The sequence below is a fragment of the Zalophus californianus genome, chromosome 9 (genome assembly GCF_009762305.2).
Source record: "Zalophus californianus isolate mZalCal1 chromosome 9, mZalCal1.pri.v2, whole genome shotgun sequence".
NCBI classification, from domain to species: Eukaryota; Metazoa; Chordata; class Mammalia; order Carnivora; family Otariidae; genus Zalophus; species Zalophus californianus.
Window position 1 is genome coordinate 11,340,182 of NC_045603.1, and position 23,931 is coordinate 11,364,112.

Below are 23,931 nucleotides of genomic sequence, written 5' to 3' on the forward strand. Positions count from 1 at the left end.
TAGCCAGAGCAGAAGCCTATATAGGTGGCCATCCCCCCGCCAGGCTCACTTCCCTGCAGGACCTCCCACTGGCCCGGCCTTTCAGTGCAGTTCCAGGCCTCCATCCACACCCAAGGTGAGTGGCAGCTACTAGGTTGGAGGCTGGATGCAGTGGGGGAGGAGGCCAGATGGAAGGGACAGTCACTTTGCCCCTGTCCCCAGTGACATGGGGCTGGGAGGGGGTGCTGAAAGGTCAGCAGCTGTGGTCCAGCCCTGAGAGTACAGATTCCTGAGCTCTCCATCCAAACTACCGGTGTGACCTGGGACTTATCCCTCCTCCTGGCTGGGCCTCGGGGTCCCCACCTGTGCAACGAGATGGGTGGAGCCAGGCATCTGTGGACTCTGGTGATGCCATCACAGGAGGCCCATGAGTGGGCAGAGGAGGAGGAGGGAGGGGGATGGAGGGCTGGCAGGCCAACCCCAATAACATCATCTGGTGCTCTGGCTGGGTGGACTCTGGCCCAGAGAAGGTGTCAAGCTGATGGAAGGCTTCTCTAGCAGGGAGAGATGGAGGAAGGAGGGAGGATGGGCCTGTGTTGAGGTTCCTGCCTTTGCCACGGGGGTCAGTGTCTGGGCATGGTCTGTGGCTCAGATGGGTGGGACTTGACAGGGCTGGGTCCTGGGCAGTGGGGAGGGGCGCCACGGACGAGAGTCACTGAACTCCAAGTTAGCAGACCCAGGCGGGGGTCCCTCTCTGCCACTGCCTTGCTGTGTGTCCTTGGACCATTCACTGACCCCCTCTGGCCTGTTTTCCCACCAGTATAGCATAACGACCCTTCAGCTAGGGAAACAAACTCTCCAATTAGGCCCCTGGCATGAGCTGGGCCTGGGGGTTGGAAATGATTGCACAGAAGCCCAGCACGTCCACATGAACAGCTTGGCTGGGGGCCAGGAGAACAGGGGCTGCTGAGGGGTCCCTGGAAGGCTGTGCAGCAAGAGACAGCGGGTCAGGAGCTAGAGCCTCTGCTCCTTGGAAGCCAGCTGGAGGGCCGTGGACTGAAGGAGCTGACTCACAGGGAGGGGGCAGCCCGAGCAGCGTCGCCCTAAGGCTTCCAGGAAGGGCAGCCGTCCAGGGCTGAGCTGAGGGAGACAGTGTTGACAGCGAGTGTGCCAGAACTCAAGCAGCTGGACAGCTCTCCCCAGCCGCCCACCAAGGGGCACCAGACTCAGCCCCAGCCCACCTACCTACACCTTCCGTTGGAGTCTCAAGATCCCACCGCAAAGGACCATCAACACCATCAACACAAGGTCTGGTCTGTGTCGACCAGAAAAGGAGAAGGTCATAACCCAAGGTCACGCAGGGACTTAGCACTGCCGCAGATCTAGAACCCAGGCATCCTGACTCCCCATCCATTGCTCTGCAAACTACAGAGGCAGCTGGTTGCAGCCTGAATCCTGGGGAGACCGTGGGAAAGAATGCAACTGGTCTCTGTCTGCCTAAGATTAGGAAGTGTCACGTTTCCCAGAGATGAAGTTCAAGCCATAAAACCTGCTGAGCTTGTCTAGAAAGTGTGGTCTGAAGGTACCAACCTCTCCCCAAACATGGGTCTTCTGGTCGCCAAGTGGGGAGGGGGTGCATAAAGATTTCAGCGAGCCTCTCCCACCTTACCCTCTCCCAAAAGTTTTGTGGGGGCAGGAGTCTGGACCCACACTATAGTCCGTGGCTCAGGAGACCAGGGAAGCAAGTAGTTAGATCTGAGAACAGTTCTTTGGAAAGTCAGACTAGGAAAGAAAAATGGTTTCAGTGCATTTCTGGCCAGATGTGGGATGGGGCATCGGGAGAGGGCCTGAGGGGTAGCCGCGTATCCTCTCTCCGTGCCACCTCCTCCCAGCGTCCCGTGGGTCAGGTTTCCAGACCTCAGCGCTCAGATTTTGCAGCATAAATTTGCATCTGGGACAGACAAGAGCGGAGGCTGAGGTAGGAGCGGAGACAGAATCGTGAGTAGGGCCGAGGGGCCCACCAGGGGGTAGGTCTGGCCCCTGACGGTCCGGGATCCTCCCCAAAGCCGCGGGACATCCTCCGAGGCGCACGGACCTGAGAAGCTGCGCCGCACCAGGCTGGTGCCTCCTGCGTGCCCTTGACGGCAGGCGACCCCTCCAGCCCCGGCTGGTGACGCGGGCGCCCCCTAAATTCAAGAGGTCGCCCCCTCCCCGGGCGCCCTGGCCGCGGCCCCTGGGATCTCGAGGACCCCCGGCGGGGGCGGTGCGGGAGCGGCAGCGGCAGCGGCAGCGGCAGCGGCAGCGGGTCTGCAGGCCCGCGGGGCCCGGGCCGCGCGGGGGAAGTGAGCGGCTCTGGCTGCGCGCCCAGCCCCGCGCCCCCTGGCTCTGCGCCAGGCCGGCGGGCGTGCGCCCGGCGCGCAGCACTGCAGCGCTGGTCATATGAGCAGAAATGATGAGAAAAGCACTTTTTAATCTTTTCGCACTTGCTCTGCCCGCTCAAACAGTTGCAGGATGTCGATGACAGACTTGCTCAACGCTGAGGACATCAAGAAGGCAGTGGGGGCCTTTACCGGTGAGCAGCGCGCTCCCCTCCCTAGCCCTCTCCCCACGATCCGCCACCCTGGCCCCCGCCCGCACCCCGCGGGTCGCGCGGCCGATCAGTCCTCCGGAGTGCTCCTCTGCCCAAGCATCCTGCGGGGCGCTGGCAGGACCGAGCAGGGGGCTCCTCGGCATTTCCCAAACTCCTCGGGAGCGGGACTTGGCGCGGGGAGCGGGTGGGGAGGCCCCGTACTCTGCCCGACAGCGGAAACTTGTCGGGGCCAAAGGCTGGGTGCCCTCGCTGTGAGGACTTGGGGTCCCCGACAAAGGGCAAAGACCGGGGTCCAAAGTGGGACCCCCAGGTCCTTGTGGGTGCTTGATACTTCCCCTTTAAGGCACTTGGAGGGGTGCGGGTGCGCACATCTCCTCTCCAAGCAGCACCTTTCGGAGACCCTCCGTTCAGAACGGGACTCTTCTCGGCTGTCGGTGGTTGGCTCCCCTGAAGTCCAAGTCCCTCTCTAGGGCTCAGAGCACCCCCCCCCCCACCGACCCCAGAGCGAACGAATGCGGTGACCTTCCCACAGCTGGCATTCTGCTCTGCCCAACCCTGCGGGAGCATCCTCAGCTTGCAACTTCCAGCCTCGGTAGATGGCCCAGGGAGGGGAGCGGGCAGTCTAACCTCTCTGAGCAGCCCTGGACTTGAGCGCTTAGCTGCCTTGCTTCCTCCCTTCCCTCACCTAGGTGGGGAAACTGAGGCTGGGAGCGGATCAGAAACTTGCCCAAGGTCACCTAGCACAGCAGAAGGGGGATTAGAGCTAAGGTCACCTCCAGGTCTTGGTCCCCCTCCTTAATGTCAGAGGTGGACGGAGGAACAATCCTTCCCTCAGCTCAAGGCTGAGGGGAGAACATGACTCTCAACAGGACCCCTCCCTGCCACACACCTATATTATTCTAACATTGTACCCTTTCCGGGTGTTCCTGAAAGGGAGCTCAGCACACAGAAAATTGGGGAGGGGGCCTCCCATTTCCTCTCTGCTTGGCGTCCCCTCCTCAGGGTATGAAGAAGCTCTGGGAGGCTACCCTCCCAGGGTGCTGGAATAACCACCCACGACTCCTTGACCCAGCTTGCTCCCTCTGAGAAGAAACTTAACTGGGAATTCTGGGGAGCCTTCCAACACTCCCCCAATTCCCACTGGAATTGATATCTGTGGCAAAGCCAGCGTTCCTGGGTCCTCCCCCTCCTCCTCCCACTGTATGACCTTGAGAGAAGCTTGCCTTCCCTGTGTCGGTCGATTTTCTGGCAATACAATCTGTGTGGCCGAGAAAAAAGGTCGATCGCCACCCCCCAACATGCACACACCATGTTCACACCACTTCCAATTCCCCTGCCCACCCCCAACACCCCAAAGCCTTCATGGAGCCCAGGGAGCTCCTCTGCATTCAAAGGCTGCCCTGTTCTCAGTGAAGGGTACAGCGGAGAGTGGGGGCAAGTCTACCTCTTCTACTTCTAGCTGTGGGACCTTGGCCCAAGCACCGTCTGCTGGTCTGGGCTCCTTCAACCCTCCCACAGAGGCACCCCCCACCCCCCAGCACTGGCACAGGGGGCTCAATCTACAAATGCTTTGACACCCCATTCTCCTGCCCTTCCCTACTGCCCCATCTCTGTCCTCATATTAACCAATTCCTCTCCACCCCGCCCCCACAGCTGTCGACTCCTTCGACCACAAAAAGTTCTTCCAAATGGTTGGCCTGAAGAAAAAGAGCCCGGATGACGTAAAGAAAGTGTTCCACATCCTGGATAAAGACAAGAGCGGCTTCATCGAGGAGGATGAGCTGGGGTAAACTGAGGCCTGCAGGGGCTGCCCAGCCTGAGAGGGAGTGGGGGCTGGGACCCTCGCTTCCGAGTGCCCACCAGATCTGCCCCTCTCTCTGCACCATTGGCAGAAAATAGCTGTGCCTCACCACTGTTGCTTCCAGAAGAATAAAATCGGCAGCAGAAAGTGCAACTAACTAGGTTAAATTATAGCCACTTAATATTGCTAATGGGATGATGCTACTAAATAATTAAATACACATGAAGAGGCAGGTTTTCTAGATGCCTAATGCCATGTGCAAGACAGGGAGCGCTAGCTTGAGTATTTATTTCATTGATTTGTCATTTGCCTCAGAGGCACCATCCACCATCATGCAGACACCATCCCCCCCCCCCGGCCCAACTTCTGTACCAGTGCAGCTAAAGCAGTGTCTGGACAAGTGGGGGATGCAGAACCAACTTTGGGAGTCAGGAGTCCTGGGAGCAAAGCAGAGGAGGGGAAGATTATGACTAGAAAAATGCACCTGGCTCATGTCTGCCCACCCAGCTGTGCCTTAAGTTACTCTCTGGCCAAGACGGCCTTGAATTTCGTCCTAAAGAGAAGGGGGAGGGTGTGGAGAGAGACCTTTCCGTAGGGACTTCCCTATCCATCCAGTCTCACCCCAAACCATCTCACAAGGGTACCCTTTGTTTAGAACCTTCTCCTTCTACCTACACACACGCGCGCGCGCAAACACACACACAGGCTGACTTCTACTCGTCCTCCAGGCATCGCCTTCTCCAGGAAGCCTCCTTAGCTTTTCCTCTCCCTCCAGGTGGGATGGATGCATCCTCTGAGCACCCTTCTCTGTTTCTATCATTGCATCCATCACCCTGTGTTGTCTCTCTCCGAGTACTCGACGGCCCCCTCATTTTTTCGGGTGGCTTCCTTCTCTGTGCCCCCGGTTTCCAGCACGGCCCCAGCACAGAGAAGACATTTTTGCATTTGTCGGGTTGGCTGAATAAATAAACAAATGCAGGTGCCCTGCCTGGAGTGAGGTCGACCTTTTGCTGAGGACGGTCTGTCGCTCCCTGCACACCCACCCGTTAAAGCACAGCTGCGCGCAGGCCCGCCGCCTGCCGCCCCCCCCCCCACCCCCCCACCCCCCCCACCCCCCCCACCCCCCCCCCCCCCCCCCCGTCGCCTGCCGCCGCTGTGCAGGTGCCGGGCCACCATCGGGACGCTGTTCCTGCAAGGTGACCTCCGCCTGACTCCCTCCCTGGCTCTTCTCCCCAGGTTCATCCTGAAGGGCTTCTCCCCAGAAGCCAGAGACCTGTCGATGAAAGAAACCAAGACGCTGATGGCCGCTGGGGACAAGGATGGGGACGGCAAGATTGGGGTCGACGGTGAGTAGCCCCGACCTGGGGCCGGGGCACGTCGTGGGTCTTGGGATGTTTGGATGCTAAAAGCTTGGCACTATCTCTGTCCCATGAGAGGGAGAGGAGGGGTCCCCCGCTCCCCAGGATTAGAAGGAAAAGGCAATGCTTTAGGTCTGAGGGCTCTATCATGTAAGCCAGGCACACACACAAAACACCTGGTACATCTTTTTTTTTCTCAATTTGAACAAGCCAAAAGGAACAGACTCTCTTTTCCTCCCTACTGTGTAGGGGAATTAAGGAGAATTTGGGATTTTCCCTGAACTTTGCCTGCACTTCTGCTGGGTTCCGGTCCCGGCTCTGCCCCACACTGGCTGTGTAACCTTGGGCCGTTTCTTTCCTTCTCTGGGCCTCATCTCCCAACCGTAACCTGAGGAGATGAGGCCAACTGATCCCCAAGGACCCTGGGGGCTCTCATGTTCTCAAATTCCAGGGATGGAAATTCCTTATCTTCTATCCTTCTCAGCGTCTTGTCCTGGGATGCTGCAACTTCAGGTTTCAAAAGCCTGTTTGGGCTTCACCCAAATAGACCCTTCCCGCATTGTAGGAGAGCCAGGAAAAACAGCCAGCCAGCAGTCAGCTGGGAATCAGGAAAAGAAGTATCTGGCCCTGACGTGCTTTTCAAGCTTTGCTTTCAGAACAGGTGAGGGGATGGTGGACGGCCAGTCCACCATCCCACATCCTTCTCCACTCGGAACTAACATTCACAGAACACACCCCAGCAGCATTATCTTTCTTAGCATCGCAACAGCCTTGAGAATGATCTCGGTTTTGCACACGGGCAAACTGAGGCTGGGGTGCTTAGCCTGTTGAAAGTGCTAGGACATAAGTGGGCGAGCAGGGATTTAGAATAGCTCTTTCCAGCAAGCTGTGTCGCATCTCGTGATGGTCCTTCCCATCAGCCTAAGAGAAAACTGTGTACAGGTGCTTGACCTCGGCTCAAATCCCTACCACTTTCTGGCTGTGTGACTTTGGGCAACTCAAGTAACCGCTGTGGGCTTCAGTTTTCTCATCTCTGAACTGAGGATAATGATAGATCTTATCTCATGGGATTGTCATGAGGATTAGATGTGTTAATGTGTAAAGGGTTTAGAATAGTGCCTGGCACAGAGTCAGCACTGTATATGATATGTGTCTGTTACCTAATTTTTTTAAAAAACAGGGACTAGGTTGTCTTCATCCTTTTAGATCCAGTATGTACCCCACACCTGCCCCAAAGCAGGCACTTAATAAACATCTGTTGCCTGAGCGTAAAGACCAGCCCCCCCCCCCCCCATGCTCTGCTTCCTCTCTGCACTTCCCCAGCTATGACCTTGGCCCCGGCGCCTCTCTACACCCAGTTCCCGTGCCCAGCAAAGGAGGTGCACAGTTTAATCCTAGGACCTGCTTGGGCTCATTGTGAAAATTAAGTGGCTATCGACACAAAATTGCTCTGGGAAAGTTAAAAGGATTCTGAATGCGGGTGTAGTTTATTAAAGTTTTATGCCTGTGACCAAAATGGAGAAACTCGAGCAAGGTCAGATGCAGCGAGTCGCCTGGCCTTCCAGTGCCAGCTATGTCTCCTGCGGCTCTGAGGGAGGGAGGGAGGTGATTTTAAAGGAGCCGGAGCAGAAAATGCTGGAGAGAAATGGGTGGCTGGTCTTGGCGGTTCCGGTGAGTGGTGAGTGGCACATCTCCCCACACCCCCTCCTCACCAATCCACTGGGACAGCTCCACCCCGGACCAGGGTTCCCGCTAGGACCCCATCCCAAACCTCCAGACCTGCTTCCCATTTTTATTCGCAGCCAGTATGCCACAGCTGGGAAGCAAGCCGGAGGCGGGGTCTGCATGGTTGGCTGCTCACAAGCAACCTCATGATAAAGAAAAACCAGGCCAGATCCTAGGCTGCTTCCCTTCCTCCCTCCCTGCCCGTCTCCTATCTTAAAGAGCTAACTCAACTCTTCCAACAGATCCAACAGACGTTTACTGAGTAGCGAGCCTGTGCCAGGCTGTCAGGGAGGTAAAGATGAATTCGACCCTACTCCCAGAGGCACTGTTTCCTGGCTGGGTGCCCCAGAGCAGCAGCTCAGCAACCCTGAGCCCCAGTTGCTCATTGATAAACTGGGCATGACAACATATGGCTCACTGTCATCTCTGAGGATTCCATGACCTGATGCATGTGGAGCGCAGTGCCCAGCACATTGCAAGTACTCGGCCGACAGCGGCTACGATCCTATTTCTATTCTAGCAGCAGGTTGCTTACAGTGCTATGTATATGTATACAAAGGAATGGCAATACCAAGAAGGTGCGGAGGAGCCTTCTGGAGAGGGAGAGACCGTGGTGTGCAGGCATATGGGAGGCTGGGGACAGGAAGTCACTGGCCAGAGTAGGGGGTGGGGGTGTTCCTGGGGGAGCGCGGGGCAAGGCGTGGGTTTCAGCAAAGGCACAAGGCTGGGAGGTTTAGGGATGTCTAGAAAGGGACAAGAAGGTTGTTTTGCTGGGGGTGGGTAGAGAGAGAGAATTGTTAGCAGGATGGTTACGTGTGTCGAAGCCTGCCCAAGCGTCACCCACCTACGACAGAGGACGGAGGGGCAAACGCAGAAAGAGCAGTGCTAGAGGCCGAAGTACACTGGATTGCACACCCAGGTCTGTCTGCCAGCGCAGTTCCAGCTCAGGATGACCTGGTGCAAGGTCTGGGGGTCAGTGCAGAACAAAACAGAGTGGGGCAGGAGAAGTGGGGGGCAGCGAGATCAGATCCCCTGAGTCAGTGGGGCCCCACCCAGTGCACTTTTGAGGTTGGAAGATACAGATGCTTCCCCTCCCCATCTCCACCCCAAACATGGCACTTTTTCTGGAGGGTGCCAGGAAGGATGGGGGTGATGGTGCCCAATAGGTATTGAGATGGGAGGCAGAAGACTTTGCAGGCCCCCGGGAAGTTCTGTTTTAGGCAATCTGCTTGCCTGCCTGTTTCCTCTAAAGGCAAAAGGTTCTGAGCCCTGCCCATCAGCAGGAGGATGCTTTCAACTCCTGGTGGGACCTTAGCCAAGTCACGGAACCTCCTCTGACCTTGAGGTGCCTGATCTTTACAATCAGGAGTCAGATCACTAGCCAATCACTGGGGTCCCTGCCAGGCCCGGGACTCCGCGGATGCCCCAGTGAATAAACCTCTAGGCAGGGGACCAGCTGAACCCGTGCCACCCCGCATAATGATAGCAGTAACATCTAACTTCACAGAGTACTCACTGTGTGTCAGGCACTGTGCTTAGCATTTTACTCCCCTAATCTTCCTAGCTGTCTCTGAGGTAGATACTATTACTGTCCTCATTTTATAGACGAGGATACTGAGGCTCAGAGAGGCTAGGGGTTTGCCTAAACTTCACGTCTCAGAAGACGCGAGGTCAGGATCGGAGTTCACATCTGCTGGATCCAAAGCACGTGCCCGGCGCTGCGTGCTCTGTTCATTCCTGGAGTTCAGTGAGCATCTATCCTAAGACGATTTTATTTACTGACTTACTGCTTGCTTCTCTCTCCCCCACTGTGATCCAGCTCCACAAAAGCAGGAACTTTGTTTTGTTCCGTTCTGACCCCACCACCAAAATAGGGCCTGGCACACAGTAGGGGCACAAAGAAAGTTTGATGAATGAATGAGTGGCCAGCTCTGGGGATGCAGTGTTGAGGAAGGGTGGTGTGTAGGGAGGTCTGCAGGCAAAGGCTGGAGACCTGTGTGGGCTGGGGGCTTGCGTGCAGCAGGTGCTGGGAGATTCTAGAAGCAGGACTACCTTCATCTCCCATTGTTTGCCCTCTCAAGGTGAGTGATGCTTACCAGGTCCTTGAGGACCCCAGACTGAAGGGAGGGGATAGAAAGACAGAGTTCTAATAATAACCCTTTGCATTCCCATCTCTGGGGCAACTACTTCCAGGAAGCTCAGACTTTTATAGATGTGGTCAATTGATTCTCAAAGTCCACCCTTGAGAGGCTGGTGCAGAGCTGGTAAAGGAGAGTTTTAAGGCAGAAAAGGAGAGAGAAGCTGGACAGGGGTGGAAGGCGCCCCCAGCCACAGTCGCAAAACCCAGGCACACATAGCAGGCAAGCCTGCTAAGTGACAGGCTCCTTCTCAAGTGTCTGCCCTTCCCATTGGTGGGTCTCAAACTGGAGCCAACATCAGAATCACTGGTGGGCTTTTCACAACACAGATGGCTGTGCCCGAACCCCAGAGTTTCTGATTCCTTAGGTCTGGAGTGGGGCCCAAGTGTTCACATTTCCACCAAGTTCCCCGGTGGGGCTGATGCCCTGGGGGCCGTACTCTGAGAACTACTGCCTTACAATAATCCTAGAAGGTAGGTGCCGTCACTCTTCCCCTTCTACAAATGAGGACACCAAGGCACTGAGGGGTTAAGTGTCCAGGGTCACTCAGTCACAGAGCCAGGAAGGAGGCTCAGAGGTCCAGCCAGGCCCCACCTCCCAGCCCCCTGCGTCTCCTACAGATGTGTCCCCGGCCCGGGCTCTCCACTTGCAATGCCTGCCCATGTGGAACGTGCAGGCGGACAGGACAAGCGGCTACCACCCGTGTGGCACGTCCTGTGTGCCAGGCACTGCACCTCGGCCTTAGCTCTAAGAGCTCGTGCAGCCCACACGACAGCTCCACGAGATACACCCTCACTGTACAGACGTGCAACCTGACACTCCGGGAAGTGGGGCAACTTGCCCAGGATCACACAGCTAACCAGCATCCGGGCCGCTCCAAGCCCTGACGCTCTGACTCCGGATGTGCCACTGCTCCCCACCGTGCCGTGGACACGATCTGCACACCCTGTACACACACGCGCACACACACACTGTCTCACACTCCTCACACACACTCACACACTGCCCCCCACACTCATACACTCACACTCTCTCATACACACACTCTCTCATACATGCACACTCTCTCACACTCTGTTCAATACACACTCTCTCACATACACACTGTCACACATACACACTCACACACTGTCTCACACACACACACTCTCACACACTCTGTCCTACACACACTCACACACACTCTCACACACACACTCTCACACTGTCTCACACACAATCTCACACATACACTTTCTCACACACTGTCTCACACACACTCACACACTCTGTCCCACACACACTCTCTCACACATACACACTCTCTCACTGTCTCACAATCTTTCACACACACACACTCTCACTCTGTCCCACACACTCTCACACATACACACTCTCACACAATCTCTCACACACACTGTCCCACACTCTCACTCATACTCTCTCATACTGTCTCACACACTCTCACACACACTCATACACTCACACTCTCTCATACACACTCTCATACACACTCATATACACTCTCTCATACACACACTCTCACACTCACTTATACACACACTCACTCTCTCACATACACTCACACACACTCTCATACACATCCAGTCTCTCACACATGCACACTCTCACATACAACCTCTCTCATACACTCACACACATTCTCTCACACTCACTTATACACACTCACTCTCACATACACTTACACACACTCTTATACACATCCACTCTCTCACACATGCACATTCTCATACACAACCTCTCATACACACTCTCACACACTCTCTCACACATACACATTCATACAGTCTCACACACACACTCTCTCACACTCTCTCACACCCTCTCTCTCATACACACTCTCACACACACCCATACTCTCTCTCTCACACACACACACACACACACACACACACACACACACACACAAGATCCTTGTTATTGGTTCCCTGAAACCTGATTCCAGTGATGGGTCCTGTTTCCAAAGCTTGCAGCCTATTCCAGCCCAAGAGCCTGTGGTTTGCTTTTTGCTTCTGATGCTAAAAAATTTAGTCATAATTATCGCTGAACCACTGCGGTCTGCTCCAATCACATGCCTCGAGGCATTTGCCTTTTCTGCTTCCTTCTGGTGAAATCTGTTCTCTTTTATCCTTAAGCAGCCCATTTAACAGGGCAGGCGGGCGGGAGTGAGGGAGTAAGCCCTTGGGCCCAAACACCTGAAGTCAGGCTGAACACCCAACCCACAGAAGGCGGTGGTGTGGACAGCCGAGCCCTTTTCTCTCCCTGGGCAACAACCTCCTCATCCCAAAGTAGGAACAAAAATGCCCACCTCAAGGGGTTGTTGCTTGCATGAAGTGAGTGTTCTGGAAATGATTCCTTTCCTCCTACTTGATATGTGTGCTTTCTCTCAGAAGCCACCTCGAAACCCTTGTGGAATACTGGTCCTCGAAGGAAAGGAAATGGGGTTGAAGATGGGAGGACAGTGACAGGGACCGCAGGAGAGGTCATCCAGCCCTCCAGCCCCTGTGGGACTTGGTTTCCGGGGAAGGCAGGATGAGCCCATCAAGGCCAGCCGCGGTCCTGGTGGCAGAGCCCTAAGGTGTATGGCGTTTTGTCCCGTCTCCCTGCGTCTTCACACCGGCCCCATAAGGTCAGGGGGACAGAGTCTGTGATCCCCACTGAGAACTGTGGCAACTGAGGCCCGGTGGGTGCTGTGCCACACGGAAATCCTTGGCGGAAGGGAACCCGTGTCTCCTGACTCTGCCAACCCCTCCACCTGGCTTCACGGAGGCATTCGGGTTATAAATGGTTTCTGGGCTTTAGCGAGATGCTGGCTTTCATTCGCAAGTGGACAGACACTCCCTAACTCTGGCCTTGTGTGGAGCTAGATATGATGGAGCAAAGGGAGAGGAAGCAGCGCTCCTTATGGAGTTGCCCTCCTGTGACGAGGAGCAGTGGGGAGGGCAGAAAGACATCCCCTCTCCATCGATCCCTCTCTCCTGCTTCTGTGGGTCAGGGCAGGAGTCGGAACCCCAGCCTCTAAGAGAGAAAGAGAGGCACCCCACGTGAGCCACACCTGAGTTAGAATTTTCGTGGCTGAGTGACTCGCAGCCTCAGTTTCCCTGTTGGTAAAATGGGGACAAGAGAGTCAGTGCAGATGGAATGGGATGACACCCAGGGCAGTGCCTGGCACAGAGCGAGCCCCCAGGACTGTTTACGCTGCTCCTCATGGCCGCCTGGCTTGACCCCAAATAACCCTGCCTCCCGTTCTCTGGGGTGGGAAAGTGATCCCTGTTTGCAATACCAATTTATAAGAAACCCAGCCCAGGAGCTATTTAGAGGCGAGGTGATAAACCAGGGGGCCGGTGCCTCCATCCTGGTCATCACGACAGAGGGAAGGGAAGACGTGTCCAAGCGCTGACTCAATGTCTGTCTCAGTTTCACTTGGGGCTGTCAGCATGTGCTGGTTCACCTGTCAATAGCTTCTAAATTTGTCCAATCCCCACGGCACTGGGACTGGGACAGACCTAATTAGGCTAATTTCAGCTTCCTGTGGGAAGGGGAGGACGGAGCCCTCCCATCCTCTGACCCTCTCCACCCCACCCCAGGGGCCCCTTCAAGAGCTAGGGCAGGACTCTGGGTCCCTCGCATGTCCATGGTGAAACTTGATTTAGATGCGCTCCCTCTGTGGGCCTGGCACCCCAGGCGCTTCTCATCCAGTTACCTCCTGTGTTCCTCACCAGAGCCCTATCCCCATTTGACAGACGCGGAAGCTGAGGGTCAGAGGCTGAGTTTCCACGGAAGGGCACGCTGGAGGTGGGATCCTAACTTGATGGGATAGATGGTGCCGGAAACTTGGGGCAGGTCAGCTGCCTGCTCTTTAGGCCACCCTCCCCAGCCCTCTGCAGCTCACACCCTCCCTGTCTTTGTCTCAGGATTTTTGTGGACATTTCGAAGCTCCAACCTGTGTCAGATGGAGAGGAGCTCCAAGGGCGGGGGAAACTAACACTCACAGACCAGGCGTCTTTCTACATTTGCTCATTTGGCCTTCCCAACAGCTGAGCGAGCAGACGTTATCACGTCCCCTTTACGAACGAGAGTAAAATGGGGAGCGAAGCCCACCCAGCCAGGAAACGAAGGAACAAGAATCAGGCCCTGCTCCGGGTGCCAGGCGGGGGGACAGGAAATGGTGGGGGACAACCACCCCTGTGCCAGATAGTAAATATTATGGCGCCGTTTGCCAGACCTTCACTCGCTCTGTGCCAGGCAGCGGCCAGGCACTTCACAGGCTTCGTTTCGGGTAGCTGGAGCTGTAGAGGCATCTTGATAACAACGGCTACCAAATACTGAGTGCGGGCTATGTATCAGGCCAGGGGCAAGAGCTTTAGTGGGGGTTCCTCTGAACGAGCCAGAGAGTTCCATTTTACAGATGGGAAAACTGAGGCATGGTGAGGTGAAGTATCTCTAGTCCAAGGTCACGGAAGAAAAATGGGATTTGGGAACTGACTCCCAGAGCCCTTGCTCCAAGCACTGTGGGAGAGTTGGCAAGGCATCTTCTAGAACTGACATTGCATAGAGGAGAAAAGCAAGACCTGGAGGGGTAAGGAGGAGGCCGAACCGAGGTCAGAACCCCCTCCCTCCTCCCCATTCCGCATCCCAGCATCCTACCGCCAAATCAGTTGACCTAGGCCTTGTAGAACTTTGTATGTTTGCTCATTTGTTTTTCTTTAAGGAGAAACCTGAACATTTTAGAGGAGACTTTTTTTTTTTTGATAAGAGGTCTGTTTGTTAATTGGCTGATTGCTAAGAGCTCTGCCCTGAGGCACACACGAAAGGTCTAGAAGAGGTGACCCCTGCCCTCAATTTGTCTACAAAATGCCCTGCTCCAGCTTCTGGGAGGATAAAATTAGAATGCAGTGTTCTCTGCAAAAAGCCAGGGCACGCGGCCTTTGTGACATCCGGGCCGCTTCAGAGTAGATCCCAGGGTGGGCAGAGGGGTCTGTTTCCAGAGGCTTTTGAAAACCCCACAGGTCCAAGACACCTCCCAGTCAGGCTCCAAAATGCCTGACCTTCCACCCCGGGAGCATCTCTTGGTTGGCATTCCCTGGTCCCCTTCATGCTGACTGCAGCAAATGCCACCTAGTGTGAAGGTGGTAAACTGGCTCTTTGCTGATGAGCAGCCCAAGGACCCGTGATTTCTAGGGTGAGGGTTAGGGAGGTCAGTGCAGGTCGGGAAACTGTAAGGACCAACTTTCCCTCCTGACAGTCTCTCCGTGAGATGGCTTTGGCAGACAGACTCACATCTCCTTTATCCCAGCACAGAGCAAACTCTCTGCCCAAGGGCAGGATACATCGGCCCTGGGCAGTTTTCCAGATTAAATGGCGGGTTGAGAGTCCCTTCTTGCACCCTATCTGGGATGCTGGCCCAATCAGGAATGGCCTCTCCACACTCATGCAGGGGGTGCACCTGAGACCACTGGCCAGATCTTTCCTCTGCCTCTTATTTTCTGTACGACCTGACCCTTCACCTCTCCAGGCCTCTGTTTCTCCATCTACAAAATGGGAATCACCCCACTGACCACCCAATGTGAGAATTATATGAGGCAAATTGGAAGTTTTTGAACCCCATAGAAGACTCATGAGCCAGCCAGCCATCCGTCCAGCCAGCCATCCGTCCATCTGTCCATTCATCCATTTGCATTTGTTTATTAGTGCCTGCTGTGTGCCAAGTTCTACTCTATTGCTAGAAGAGCGGTGGACAAGTCAGGGCTCCCTGCCCTCCTGGGGTTCACATTCTAGGAGGGGGAGACCCACAGAAAGAAGTAAGTCCATAAATAAGCTCATTCCAGAGAGTGCTAAGTAGCATGAAGTAAATAAAACAAGGCTAATATGACAGAGTCATGGGGGGGTGGCGATATTTGAGCTGGCTCATGGCTCACTCTACACCTAGGTCAAAGTAGGTCGGAAAGCTCCTGCCTAAAAGCAGGAGCTTGACTCATGTCTGCTGTGTGATCTTGGGCAAGCTACTTAACTCTAGGGCGTCAGTTTCCCCATCTGTAAAATGCAGACAAAAGCATCTCTCCCATGGAGGAGTAGTGAGAATTTAATGAGATTATAAATATATATGCTTCCCATTTGGCATTCAACAAATAAGGATTCTTAAATTCTATAAAAATGGACCATACTGATCAGAGACATCTCAGAAGAACCACCTGCCTCACGGAGGTGCCGTAGGGTCACAGGAGCTCCTGGCTGAGGGAGCAGACACTTTGACCCTGGCCCCTGGGAGGGGCTTTTGGAGTATTTGTGTTTGGGCTCCATCCCTGACCCTCGCTGTTACCACTCAGCCTGTGGCCCCGTGGGTGTTCAGGACCAGCTGGAGGACCCTCTCTCTCTCTCCCCCACCTCGAGTCGATACCTAGGCCCCCACATCCAGGTCACTTGCCTTTCCTGCCCTCGGGGACAGCCTGGGGACAGGAGAAGGTGCTGTGCACTGCCCAGCTCACACCCCAGGAAGAGGAGGAGCCCGGGGATGTGTCCCTCCGCCTGGCAGGGTCCCACCCGTTATTCCCATGGTGGGAGCCTGTGTTTGGCTTGGTTGATGTTACTTTTTCTTCACTGGTCTCTCCCAAGGAATTGGTCCTGCCCCTCCCTTCGCGGCCCTGACAGACACCTGGACCCTCACCCAGAGAGGCGCATTTCCCAGCAAACACGCCAGGTGGGGCCTGGACCCTTAACTCTCAATCCCTTCCAGATGCAATGAGGACTTACCTGGGGCCCCACACTCTCTGGCAGGCTGGGGACACAGCATCTCAGACGCATCATGGCAGAGGGTGGCAAACTCCTTCTTGTCCTCTCTGGTCTCCTGGAGAGAAAATCAACAGGGCAGACATTCCCTGGGCCCCCTTTACTCCAAAAAAGGTCTCAGAAGACCTGGCTGCTGAGCAGTAGCCCCTGTGACTGCCACAGCAAGGACCCCGCCGTTGGGAGGATGCGGAGAACAGGGACAGAGGAGCTGGGGGGGGGGCAGGGGAGCTGAGGACCTCCTGTGCACCAGCACCTTGCTTCTGACTATCTCCCGACTCAAGAAGCAGCGCTCAGAGAGGCCAGGGGCTTTGTCTGAGGTCACACAGCCCATAAGCAGCAGAGCAGGCCTCTTGGGGCCACTGGCCCTATCACGCAAGACACCAGCCCAGCATGGCTACTGGGTCCTTCCCAAATCCACCCCCTTGTTTCCTGCCTTCTGAGCCTGCTCCGTGAAAAGCCACTGCCTGTGATCTCTTCACCACCATCTGCTTTCTCCTGTGGGAATCCTGCACCTTCTCAAAGGACTCTATCAGAAGCCACCTTCCCTCTGAAATTTTGCTGACATCTTAAATAGAGGGCACCCCTTCTCCCTGTGACAGCAAAGTCTCTGGGCCTTCCATCCAGTCACAAACACATGTGGCCCCTCAGTGTCAGGCTTGGAGGCAGGTGGTGGGATGGGGCAGGAAAGAAGGGGAGTGGGCTCTCTCCAGAGAGAGATGTTCTTGTTCCTGTGGGGGGGGGGGCGGGGAATAAATAATGAATAAGCAAGAACATACTCAAAAGTATCTCAAGAGTGGTAAGTGCTGTGAATAGAATAAAGATGGTGACAGCAAAGAGGATCACAGTAGGGGAGGGTCACTACTGTCACCAGAGTGGTCAGAGAAGGACGCAGGAGGAGCGACATCTGAGCTGGGACCCGGTGAGTGAGAAGAAGGTAGCCGTGGGAAGTCTGAGAACACACCAGGCAGAGAGGACAGCAGGTGCAAAGATCCTGAGGTGGGAATGTCCTCAGCACGCTTGAGATTCAGACAAAAGGCCAGTAGCACGGAGCCTGTCCTGCCAAGTACTGTTTCTTCCCTGACTAGGCCAGAAGCTCCTTCAGGGTAGGGATCATCTTCGTCTCCCCCGTGTCTCTGCTTACCTGGTTGGGGCCGTCCCTTTGTTCATTTAGGTGGAGTTGGATTCAGTAGAGGGACACTGGATCTCCACCTAGTGCTGACACCAATCTCTGACATCAATTAACATTCAGCGAAGTGGGGCAGGTGAACGCTCCTGGAGCGAGAGGGGCAGGTGAGCCCACCATGGACTCGAAGGCAAGCCCTGTGGAGAGACCTGGACCCCAGGGCTTGAGGCCCAGCTGAGCCCCTTATGACCCCGGGGGCTCTGAAAAGTCACTTCTCCTCTCTGGGCCTCAGTTTCCCCTTCTGTAAAATGGGACTAGCTCCCAGTTTCCTGAGTGATGGTCAGGATTCAGTGAGAAGCTGTGTGAGACAGGGCCCAGCTCATTCTGAGCACCTGCACACCCTCACCCATCTGACCTGCATGGAGATGTCACCTGCTCCGGTCTCCTCCAGAGTCTTGCTCAGCCCCCTGAGGAGGAAGAGCACACAGTGGTTCTTGAATCAGGTTGCTCACTGGAATCACATTTGAACAACTAAAAGAACTCCTCCCTTAGCCCGGGCCTCCTAAATCAGAAATCCTAGGGCAAGGGCCTGGCAATCTGTGTCTTCTAGGATTCTGCTGGTGATCCTGGTAGGAAGCTGGGGAACAACTAGACAAGCAGCTGAGGAAGAGTTTCAGGTCCCAAGAGGCTCAGACAGATCTGGGTCTGAGCCCTGGCTCTGCTCGTTACTAGCTGTGTGATCTTGTAAAGATTGCTGGACTCTGAGCCTCAGCTTCCTCATCTGTAGAATGGGAATAATGGTAATGTGCACATCATAAGACCATTGTCAGAATCAGACAAGATCTTGACTATCAAGTGCTTAGGATAGCTGCTGGAATGTGATAAACACTCAGATGATTGCTGCTATGATAGTTGTAGTTATTATTAGGAATTTGCGGGTGGCAATGACATCATCAAGCAAAAGAGATGGCAGGCTCATTAAGAGAACACTTATCTGGATGAGCACTGAGTAGTAGCTGGAAGTAGTACATGGAATCACTATATTATACACCTAAAATGAATATAACACTGTATGTTCACTACATTGGAATTAAAATGTTTAAAAAGTAAAACAAAAAGGAGAGATAGTAGGCTCACCATTTCTCATTCATTCATTCATTCATTCATTCATTCATTCCCACACTCACTCATTCCAACACTCTAGGCCTGCAGCCAATGGGAGAACCAACAGCAAGCACTGTGCGCGGCCCAGCAGCCAGGCCGTGGCCAGTCCTCCCACACTGTCCACCTCCGACTCACCTCTCTGTCTTCTTTTGCAGAATTCTCCTCTCTGGTGGCCGAAAGCTAAGAGGCTCTGACTGCCCCTGGTCTTCCACCCCTCTCCCCCTCTTCTACCCAATCTCAGCCCCTCCTGCTGCCCTTCTGCATTTCTGTTCAGTGTGTTTATGTTATTTTTTACTCCCCCCGTCCCCTGTGGCCCTCAAATGACATCATTCTTCTGAAAAATGCTGGAGAAATAATAAAGGCTGTACCAATCAGATTCTGCTGCTTGGGAGGCCCCGGTCCTGGTGGGGCGAGGAACCTGCCTTGGCTTTCCAGACACACCTGTGCAGCGGTGGGGCAGGATTTAGACTGAAAAGATAGGATGGGAGGGAAATTTACTGAGCCCTCCTCTGCCTGTGGTCCTGAGAATGGTACTCTGCATGGGTTGCCCATTAATTCTTGAAACCACCCATAAGGTAGGTGATGAAACTCCCATTTTACAGATGCAGAAACTAAGTCTTAGAGAGGTAAGTGACATGTGTAAGCCCACACAGCTAGGACTTGTGTATGGATGGATGGATGGATGGATGGATGGATGGATGGATGAATGGATGTAAACCCATGAAGACTCTTTGTTACAAATAAGAGAAACCCAACACAGAGTAACTTAAGCAAAAAAGGGAGAAAAAACAAAGATTTAGTTATGCCTGAATAGTCCAGGGGTGGGTCTTCAGGAACAGCTGGATCAAGGGACTCAAGTGGTATCATCAAAATTAAGTCCTTCTTCCCCCATCTCTGCCTGTTCCTTTGTGCTGGATTCATTATCAGGCTCTCCCTCATGATGGCAAGATTCCTCCAGCAGCTCAATGTCAGTAAAAAAAGAGCTTCTGTCTCCCAATCACTCCATCAGAAGACCCCAAATTCAGTTCCATTAATACCAATAACTAATGTTTATTGTGCACTTCCTTTGTGCTGAACCCTTTGCATGATTCCATCTGGACCACAACCTCGTGAGTGAGGACTATCACTGTCTCCTTTGTACAGATGAAGAAACATAGGCACAGGGAAGTTCTATGTTTGCCCCAAATTGCACTCTCAGTAAGTAGTGGAGCCAGGGTCCCCAACCCTGGCAGTCACCTCCAAAGCCTGCGTCCCTCCCTGAACCAGTCACCATGACCCGAAGGCTGGGGGCCCTGATTGGCACATTCCGGATGGCACCCATCTGTGAAGACAGGTGGGGTCAGGCACACAGAAAGTTCAGGGTCTGATAGTTGGGGAGAGGTGTCCCAGTGGAAATCAGGAGTGGGGAAGGAGGCTGGGTGGACACAAGGAAGCATTCCTGCAGGATGCCTTCTGCTCTTTCCCACGACAGCCTCGGGGAGGGAACTGGTGTGTGTTCTCATCTCATGTCAGGTTTCCAGACCCCTTACCCAGTGGTGCTGCCTGACTCTTCCCCTGTCAACTTGCGCAGGGCTATCAGGGAAGGCCCTCACTGAGGGTAAGGCCAGGGCAGGCAGCCCCATCCGGGGTTAGGCTGAGGGGCAGGGATGGACAAGCCACCTCCCTACAGCCAGGCAGAGTCAGCTGACTCAGGCCCAGGAAGGGACTTGGGACCAGAACTAGGAAGTGGGTCAAAGCAGCAAGCTCCAAAAGACCGCCCTGCCAGGGGCTCGACCAGGTGTGCTCCGAAGGGGCAGGTGGGCCCAACGTGGGAGCTGAGAGCGGGGGGAAGATGAAGAGGGGCCGTATGCCGGGCCCTTGTGTCATGCAGGAGGAGGGGCCGGGCTGGGGAGCTGCAGTGTCTTTCCCCAGAAACCAGAGCAGGGCCCTGCAAGGACAGGCAGGTCAGGAACAGCGCCGCAGCCCACTGGCCTGAGATGGCTTTCAGCGCTTCTCACCCCACGCCCGACTGACAGCCCGCACGTCACAATTCAGACTCGGGGCAGCACATGGCCCAGCAGCTAAGCACGTCTGAAAGCAGGGCTGTTCGACCTCTTAGGGGACACAGGACGTTGGCTCCAGGGCCCTCAATTTGGAAAGGATTTGTCTGGGGCATGGGCAGGACAAGGAAGAAATGGCTTCCCTGAATGGAGGGCACCTTCCTGGAGGTGGGGAGTACAGCCCTATTGGGGGAGGGATATGATGACAGGTGACACCACACCGGCCATCAGTCACCAAGCCTCCTCTTGCCTCCTACTACACAGCTCTTGATTCCCTCCGACCCCTTACCCTTGCCACCACTGCCTGAATCCAGACCTGGTCACAGGGAAAGGCAGGGGACCCCTCCACAGAGCCCTGTGCCCAGGGTCTCACATTCACGAAGAACCTCCAGTTCAAGCTTGGGGCATCTCTTCTAATGAGGCGCCACACGTCCAGTTGCCGTTTGTAACCCAGGGTTGCCATTTCTATATCCTGGGGCCCTTACCACCTGGAAGTTGGCTGGCTCCAAGCCGGTTCTGAGAGCGGCTGGTGGCAGTCCCCTGGGCCCCTGGCCTGCCACAGTGGCTTCCTAGCCCGTGTCCTGGCCTCCCCATCCTTCCCCAACCCACTCCCCAGCCAGGGCCCCCAAGGGTTCTTTCCTAAAACTGTCCTGTGACCGCCCCATCCACAGACTAGAACCCCAGCCCAAACACAGCCTTCTTTGCCCGGGGGACGGCCCAGCCCCTCCTCTCCCAGCCCTCCCCCATCTCTGCCTCCTCCCTCAGCCCCCCGCCGCTCCCTACCAAGCCGCTCGCTCAGCCCGGATCACTCTGCCCCCCCCCGCCACTTTCCCTGCCTCAGTCTTATCCCTCTTGGGAACCCCCTCCCCCAGATGGACACCCCCGCCAGGACTAGAGCATCTGAACTTCTTCTGCAGGTGAAATGGGGAAAACAGGTGTGACAACCTAATTCACACCCATGTCTCCCAGAGACCATAAGATGCCCAAGGTCACGTCCATGGGGTTCCCTGCTGGACCCCAGGGCCTGACGCACAAAAAGGTGCCATGATGCCGATATGGCCACAGAGGCCAAACGTGGCCAACGACTGGCTCAAGGCCACAGGCACAGAGCAGAACGGAGACCCGACCCCAGCCTCCTGCTTTCCCAGCCTGCCACGGTGTCTCACCCACAGAGACCTTCCACCCCAGCAAGGAGTGGGGCACGGGCGACGGACGTCCTCCTAGCCCAGCATCAGCCAGCCTCCGCCAGAGGTTGACACCTGGTCACCACCCTCTTCATTAGCTCATCAGCTCAACCCAACTCCTCCTCCGTTTCTTCCTTGTCACGCTCACTCCTTATCTCGTCCAACTCCCTTCTGTCCAGGAAAGGCTGGGGACCCGGAGGGAAGGAGCTCGGGGCTGGGAGGAGGAGCCTAAGTGGTCTTTGATAAGAGCAGGGAGCAGGCTGCGTGCGGGCAGAGGGCTGAATGATGGAATAAATGTGCCAGAGCTCAGAGAGGATGCGGGTACGTGGGAGAAGAGGAAGCGAGGAAGGGTCAGAGGTGGGGAAGGCTGGGTGGGAAAAATCGGGGCTGTGGACTATCTCCTCTTCCAGCCATGGGCTTGGAGAATAGAAGCATGCTGGGCTCCGGATTTGGGGCTGGACAGAGCTGCCTTCTAAACCTGCCTCTTCCTCCTTCGAGTACCTACTATGTGCCAGATGTTTTGTATATAACACCTCTTAATATCCACCATAACCCTCCAAGGAAGGGAGCAATTTCTCTTTTACAGGTGAAAAAAAAAAAAGTTCAGAGAGGTTAGAGAACTTGCCCAAATTACACAGCTAATAAAACTGAAAATAATAAACATTGACTCATACGGTCAACAAATAGTTTTTGAGTGCCTTACTTGTAGCCAACACAGCTAAGCATTTTAGAAGCATTACCTCACTGGATCATCCCAGTAACTGCTAGACGTCTTTCCAAAGTTCGGCCTTCTCTGGCTCTGCCTCCCCCAGGGAAGACCCCCACCTCCATCCAGTGTCTCTGCTGCCACTCTACAGGGACAATTAGCCTGGAAAAATTGAAATTGGTTGAATCGGATATTCCAGTTTATATAAGATTCAGGAGGCCATTTGTGAGGGGCAGCTCAGCATGTGGAACAGAAGTCCAGTGCCCTCTGACTTTGCATCCTCCTCCATCGGTCCAGCCAGAGAAAGGCCTGGGCAGCCAGTCTGGACCCCAAACCCATGTCACAAAGGGCTCTCACCTGACTTACCTCTGTTTCTGCTCTCCCTATACCTCCCCAGGGACGTGCTAGAAGAAGTACCCACATTTGGGGTTTAAGGTCAGATCCGGGGCACCTAAGGGCCAAAGGCAGGCTCCCCATGGGTGGTGGCACTCAAGCCAGGATACCCTCATCATCACCATTTTGCAGATGAGAAAATGGAGCACAAGTAGCTTAGTTGAAACTCCAGAACCCATTTACTTGACCCCACTCTTTGCCTGATGGGGGACAGAGCCAGGATTCAAACTACGAGGTCCCTGGATTCAGAGTCCACATTCTTTTCCTACTTCCCCTACCTCCCCAGGCTGAAGAATTCTCTTACTCAGGGAGGTCAGCCTTTTCATTCTATTCGGGCCTTCAACTGATTGGATGAGACCCACCCTCATTAGGGAAGGCATCTGTTTTACTCGGTCTATTGATTTAAACGTACTGTCATCACAGAAACACCCAGAATTATGTTTGGCCAAATATCTGGGCCAGTCAAGTTGACACATAAAATTAACCAGCACAAACCCCAATTTAAAAACAGACAAATGGCTTGAAAGACATTTCTCCAAAGAAGATATACAAATGGCCAACAAGCATGGGAAAGACGCTCAACGTCATCAGTTGCTAAGGAGATAGAAAATCAAAACACATTGAGAAACCACTTCATACCCCCTAGGATGGCTTTAATCAAGAAAATGAAAATAATATTACTGGCAGGGATGTGGAGAAATTAATACTCTCATCTATTGATTGTTTGAGCATAAAATGGTACAGTCACTATGGAAAACAGTATGGTGGTTCCTCGAAACGTTCAACATGAAGTTTCCATATACCCCAGAAATCCACTCCTAGGTGTATATCCAAGAGAAATGAAAGCATGTGTCCAGACACGTGTCTACAAGTGTTCATAGCAGCACTCTTTGTAACAGCCAAAAGGTGAAAACAACCCAAATGTTCATCAGTGATTGAATAGAT

At 54.5% G+C, this 23,931-nt stretch overlaps 1 protein-coding gene across 2 annotated transcripts; it reads left to right on the forward strand.

The window, feature by feature from the left end:
* The first annotated feature begins 1,874 nt into the window (after positions 1–1,874).
* Positions 1,875–19,040, forward strand: PVALB (parvalbumin). Of its 2 annotated transcripts, none has more exons than XM_027595717.2 (5): positions 1,875–1,957; positions 2,484–2,551; positions 4,223–4,355; positions 5,607–5,716; positions 18,820–19,040. In XM_027595717.2, exons 2-5 carry the CDS (start codon positions 2,491–2,493, stop codon positions 18,846–18,848), a joined length of 333 nt encoding a protein of 110 aa, XP_027451518.1. In that variant the 5' UTR covers positions 1,875–1,957; positions 2,484–2,490; the 3' UTR covers positions 18,849–19,040. The 2 variants fall into 2 exon arrangements, with proteins under 2 accessions (XP_027451518.1, XP_027451520.1); XM_027595719.1 differs by lacking the exon at positions 1,875–1,957 and adding an exon at positions 1,959–1,977.
* Positions 19,041–23,931: the final 4,891 nt, after the last annotated feature.